This window comes from Orbicella faveolata, unplaced genomic scaffold (genome assembly GCF_042242905.1).
Source record: "Orbicella faveolata isolate gen_17 unplaced genomic scaffold, um_ofav_v1 contig_15, whole genome shotgun sequence".
In the NCBI taxonomy this organism is placed as follows: Eukaryota; Metazoa; Cnidaria; class Anthozoa; order Scleractinia; family Merulinidae; genus Orbicella; species Orbicella faveolata.
In genome coordinates, this window is record NW_028301542.1 from 30083 (window position 1) to 36129 (window position 6047).

Genomic DNA, 6047 nt, shown 5'->3' on the forward strand with positions numbered 1-6047 from the left:
CAAAGACCGTCACGAGTTAGTTTAGAGTCCCCGGGACTGGAAAATATACCCCAAATTCCTGGAAATAGACCCAAAGTTGGTGAAGATTACCCTGCGGGTAAGGTGGTCTCGGCTACTTTTTGAGTCAAAATGCAAACAGGCTCTATTTTACCCTAGAAGCTCGAAACCGAGCGTTCAAATATTTTTCCTTTGCCCATTTCACTAAAAAACAAGGTCATCACGAGTTAGTTTAGAGTCCCCAGCACTTGAAATTATCCCCAAAGTTTCTGGAAATCGACCGTCGCAAAATTACGCTGCGCGTAAGGCTGTATCGGCTACTTTTTCAGTCTTTAAATAAAGTGGGGCTATATTGAGACCTAGAAACTCGAAACCGAGCGTTAAAATAGTTTTCCTCTGCCTATTTCACTGAAAACCAACGCAATCACGAGTTACTTTAGAGTCCTCGGGCCTGGAAAATATCACGCAAGTTCCTGGAAATCGACCCAAAGTTGGTAAAAATTACCCTAAGCGTAAGGCGGTCTCGGCTACTTTTTCAGTCTTAAAATTAGGTGGGGCTAAATTTGTGCCTAGAAGCTTGAAACCGAGCGTGCGATCGTTTTAATTCTGTCCATTTCTCTCAAAACCAATGCAACCAGGAGTTATTTTAGAGTCCCGTGGACTGGAAAATATTCCTTAAGGTCCAGGAAATCGACCTAAAGTTGCTCAAAATCACGCTGATCGTTAGCCGATCTAGGCTACTTTTTAAGTTTTAAAATGAAGTGGGGCTATACTTTCGCCTAGAGGCTCGAAACCGGGCGTGCGATCCTTTTACCTCTGTCGATTTCACCGAAAACCAAACTTATCACGACTTAGGTAAGAGTCCATGGGACTGGAAAATATGCCCCAAGTTGCTGGAAATCAATCCAAATTTGGTCAAAATCACGCTGCGCGTAAGGCGGTCTCGGCTGCTTTTTAAGTCTTATGACGAAGTGGTGCTATATTTCGGCCAAGAAGCTCGAAACCAAGAGTCCGATCGTTTTACCTCTGTTCATTTGACCGAATACCAAGACCATTAGAACCCTAAACCAACTTTATTTTAAAACTGATAGAGTAGCCGAGACCGCCTTGCGCGCATCGTGATTTTGACCAACTTTGGCTCGATTTCCCGGAACTTGGGGTATATTTTCCAGTCAAGGCGACTCTAAACTAACTCCTGATGGCCTTGGTTTGCAGTAAAATGGAGAGAGCTAAAATATTTGAACGCTTACTTTCGAGCTTCTCGGACGAAAAACAGGCCAACTTCACTTTAAGACTGATAGAGTAGCCAAGACTGCCTTTCGCGCATCGTGATTTTAACCAACTTCGGCTCGATTTTCTGGAATTTGGGAGATATTTTTTAGTCTCGGGGACTCTAAACTAACTCCTGATGGTTTTGGTTTGCAGTGAAATGGGCAGAGGAAAAATTTTTGAACGCTCACTTTCGAGCGTTTGGGCCGAAATATAGCCCCATTTCGCTTTAAGACTGATCGAGTAGCCGAGACCGCCTTTCGCGCATCGTGAGTTTGGCCAACTTCGGCTCGATTTCCCGAAACTTGGGGGATCCTTTCCAGTCCCGGGGACTCTAAACTTACTCCTGAAGGCCTTGGTTTGCAGACAAATGGACACAGTTAAAACGATCGCACGCTCGGTTTCGAGCTTTTAGGCAAAAACATAGCTTCTCTTTATTTTAAGACTAAAAGAATAGCCGAGACCGCCTTACGCGCATCGTGATCTTGACCAACTTTGCCCCGACTTGCTTGAAAGTGGGGAATATTTTCCAGGGCCGGGTATTCTAAACTAACTCCTGATGTCCTTGGGTTTCAGATTATTGGACACAGGTAAAACGATCGCACGCTCGGTTTCGGGCTTTTAGCCCGAAATATAGCCCCTTTTCATTTTTAAACTAAAAGAATACCCGAGACCGCCTTACACGCATTGTGATCTTGACCAAGTTTGGCTCGATTTCGCAAAGCGTGGGGGATATTTTCCAGTCCCGGAGACTCTAAACTAACTCCTGATGGCCATGGTTTGAAGCGAAATGGACAGAGCAAAAATATTTAAACGCTCACTTTGGAGCTTCTGGGTCTAAATATAGCCACACTTCACTTAAAGGCTGATAAAATGGCCGAGACCGCCTTACGCGCATCATGATTTTGAGCAACTTTGGCTCGATATGCTGTAACTTCGGGGATATTTTCCAGTCCCGGGGACTCTAAACTAACCGGTGATGGCCTTGGTTTCCAGATTAATGGACACAGGTAAAACGATTGCACGCTCGGTTTCGAGCTTTTAGCCCGAAATATAGCCTTACTTTATTTTTAAACTCAAAGAATAGCCAAGACCGCCTTACGCACATCGGGATTTTGACCAACTTTGGCTCGATTTTCCGGAGCTGGGGGGATATTTTCCAGTCCCGGGGACTCTAAACTAACTCCTGGTGGTCTTTTTGAACTATTTGAACGCTCACTTTCGAGCTTCTGGGATAAAATATAGCCCCATTTTACTTTAAGACTGATAGAGTAGCCGAGACCGCCTAAGTGTGGCCCACTTTTCGAAGTGTAATGTATTGTTCCAAGTGGGGCATATTTTTCTCAGTGTGGCGCATTTTTCCAAGGTTGTTCCATTTTACCAACTGTGCCGCATTTTTTAAAGTGTGGCTCATTTTTCCAAGTGTTGCACATTTTTGCAAGTGTGGCGCATTTTTTCAAGTATAGCGCAATTTTCTAAGTTTAGGGCTGTATTTCGGCCCAGAAGCTAGAAAGTGAGCGTTGAAAAAGTTTTGCTTTCTCCATTTCACTGCAAACCAAGGCCATCAGGAGTTACTTTGGAGTCTCCGGGTCTGGAAAATATCGCCCAAGTTCCGGGAAATTGAGCCGAAGCTAGACAAGCTGGACAGTATTTAAAAATCAATGAAAGATTTTCAAGCGACTCTTTTGAAACTTGAAGGACGGGTGCAAAATTTAGAGAGCTGTCACGCCATCACAAGACGCGATGTTGATGATTTTAAAAAGAGCTTAAATTCAATCGAAGCAGATCGCCAAGAAGCTTTGCAGAGTCTAAAAAAATTGCAAGATGATACCAACACGAAGTTAAAAAGCCTGGAGGAGGAGAACCTTAAGCTTAGAGCCAGAGTTAAAGAAACAGAAGACCAACACTTGTATCTTGAAGCCTACTCTAGGCGTGAAAATTTGAAAGTCGAAAACATTCCAGAGGACTACGCGAGTAGAGAAGATACGGAATTGGTGCTACGTTCTTTCCTCGAAAGGGATCTTGGCTATGTTGATGCTGCCTCGGTAGAAATCCAACGAGTCCACCGCCTTGGTAAGAAGAAAGAAGGGAAACCGCGGCCTATTCTAGCAAGATTTCTGAGATTCAAGGACTGTCAAAGCATGCCCGCGTTAGGTCCCCGATTGCGAGGAACCAATTTTAAGATGTATCAAGATCTGCCTTTTGAGATCGTGGAGCGGCGGAGGGCACAAATTGATACCCTTACGAAGGCCAGAAGAAACAACATCCCGGCTTCATTTAGCAAGGCACAGCCCGACAAGCAGTTCGTCCGAGGTAAATTTTGGCCTTTGGGTAAAGAACTTGAACTGTAAGCATAATGTGTCCATACATAGTTTCTATTTATTTGTTGTTATTATTACGCCTGGTAGATTCGGCCTCCGCTGCATCTAGAACTAATATTAGGCGGCTCTAAAATGAAAAGTACGAATAAGGTAACGAATGCAACCGTATTCCATCAGCAGTCTTCTAATATTATTGATTTTACGTGTGTTTATGTGTAGATATGTAAATATTCGTACTTTTGATTTATTTTGCCAGCTTACACTTTCAAGGTTTATTTCAGCAATGCACTTGAGCGCCTTCGATTAAATTATTTTTAACAAAATATATGAGAGAAATGGATCTCAGAATAGGATCGATTAATACTCGGGGACTAGGAGACAAGTTTAAGAGACGTGAAATTTTCAACTGGCTCAAATGTAAAAAAATGTCGGTATATTTTATCCAAGAAGCCCATTGCACGGAAGACAATATACATGATTGGAGAGCTGAATGGGGTTATCAGGCATTATTCAGCTGTTGTTCTAGTAACAAAGCAGGTGTAGCCATACTTTTTAACAATAATTTCAGTTTTCAGCTCTTGAAAGCTTACACCGATCCCAAGGGACGATACATAATATGTGACCTGATTACAAATGGAAAACACATAACCTTAGCAAATATATACGCTCCAAACGAAGATGATCCGAATTTCTTCACCTCTGTTTTTAATCAGCTACTCGACTTTAAATGCGAGGAGATAATTGTTGGTGGAGACTTTAACCTAGTACTGAATGTTGACAACGACAAAAAAGGTGGTCTTGCCAGATCCCACAAAAAATCGCTGGAAGTGATAAACGATTTCTCTGTAAACCTGGATTTAATAGATGCATGGAGAGTTTTAAACCCTGAGAGTTCCAGATTCACGTGGCGACAAAAGAAACCTGAAGTTCACTGTAGGCTCGACTTTTTCCTAGTAAATCAGACTACATTTTGTAACACCGTCAGTGCGGACATATTACCAGGATACAAAACGGATCATTCCATGATTACATTACAAATCTCGCTGCATTCTAACAATAGAGGGCGAGGCTTTTAACACCTCTTTTCTAAATGACATTGAGTATGTTAATCGGATAAAATCAATCATAAAACAAACCAAGTTTGAATACGCGCAAGATGATACTGTTAACTCTAATTTACTATGGGAAATGGTTCAATTGAAAGTGAGAGAGGAGTCCTTGAAATATGGAACTTCTAAGAAAAAGAAACTAGCTAGAAAAGAGGAGGAAATAGAACAAGCAATCGCAACTCTTAAAAAACGTCTTCCTGAGTTTAATGGCGACGAAACTGGACGAGAACAAGTGTGGTCGGACCTTGAAACAAAGAAACGCGAACTGGCGGCAATAATAGAATACAGGACAAAAGGAGCAATTTTTAAGATCTAAATCTCAATGGTACAATGAAGGTGAGAAAAATACCAAATACTTTCTCAATCTGGAAAAGAGACATTGTAAACAAGGAACAATAACCCAGCTCAAAGTCAATGACAACGACCTCATTTGTACAGACAAAGAGATCTTAAAAGAATGTGAATCGTTTTACCAAAATCTTTACAGTTCTAAAGTAGCTATTGACAACCAAGAAGGGGCTTTCTTTTTTCCACAGCAAAAAAAACAAAAAGGTTTTAAATAACGATGAACAATCTCTCTGTGAGGGCGAATTAAGGAAGAATGAATGTCTAGAAGCGCTGAAAAGTATGGTGACAGATAAATCCTCAGGAACCGATGGTCTCCCCTGCGAATTCTACAAAGTTTTTTTGGAATGACGTGGCGGAAATTTTGATACACTCTTTTAATTATTCCTACTAAATTGGAAAGCTCTCAATATCACAAAGGAGGGGCATTAGTAAGCTCATACCAAAAAAGGATGCTAACCTTAATTCAATAAAGAACTGGCGACCTTTAAAGCTTTTGAATTGCGATTACAAAATTGCAACAAAAGCTATTGAAAGCCGTATCAAAACTTTCCTACCAAAACTTGTTTCTGACGATCAAACCGGCTTCATTAGAGACAGATTCATCGGAGAAAATATTCGTTTAATAGACAGCGTCATCAAATTTTCAAAAGCAAACAATATGCCGGGACTGCTCCTTTTTCTTGATTTTGAAAAAGCCTTTGATACCCTAGAGTGGCCCTTTATTCGTAAAACCTTCCAATACTTTGGTTTCGACCCATCACTGCTGAACTGGTTAAAAGTATTTTACTGCAATAGCGAAGCTGTATTTTAAACAATGGATGGGTAAGTAATTTCTTTGAGCTCAACCGGGGAGTCAGGCAAGGTTGCCCTCTGTCACCGTATCTATTCATTCTCTCTGTAGAAGTACTCGCCAATGCAATTCGCCAAACAAAGAAATCCGTGGCATAATTGTATAGGACAAAGAAATTGAACTTAGCCAATATGCAGATGACACGACCCTTAT

General features: G+C 41.5%; 1 protein-coding gene across 1 annotated transcript; it reads left to right on the forward strand.

The window, feature by feature from the left end:
* The first annotated feature begins 2927 nt into the window (after positions 1–2927).
* Positions 2928–3617, forward strand: LOC149113034 (uncharacterized). Its single transcript, XM_089288478.1, has one exon. It carries the CDS (start codon positions 2928–2930, stop codon positions 3615–3617), a length of 690 nt encoding a protein of 229 aa, XP_089144604.1.
* The last annotated feature ends 2430 nt before the right edge of the window (positions 3618–6047 follow it).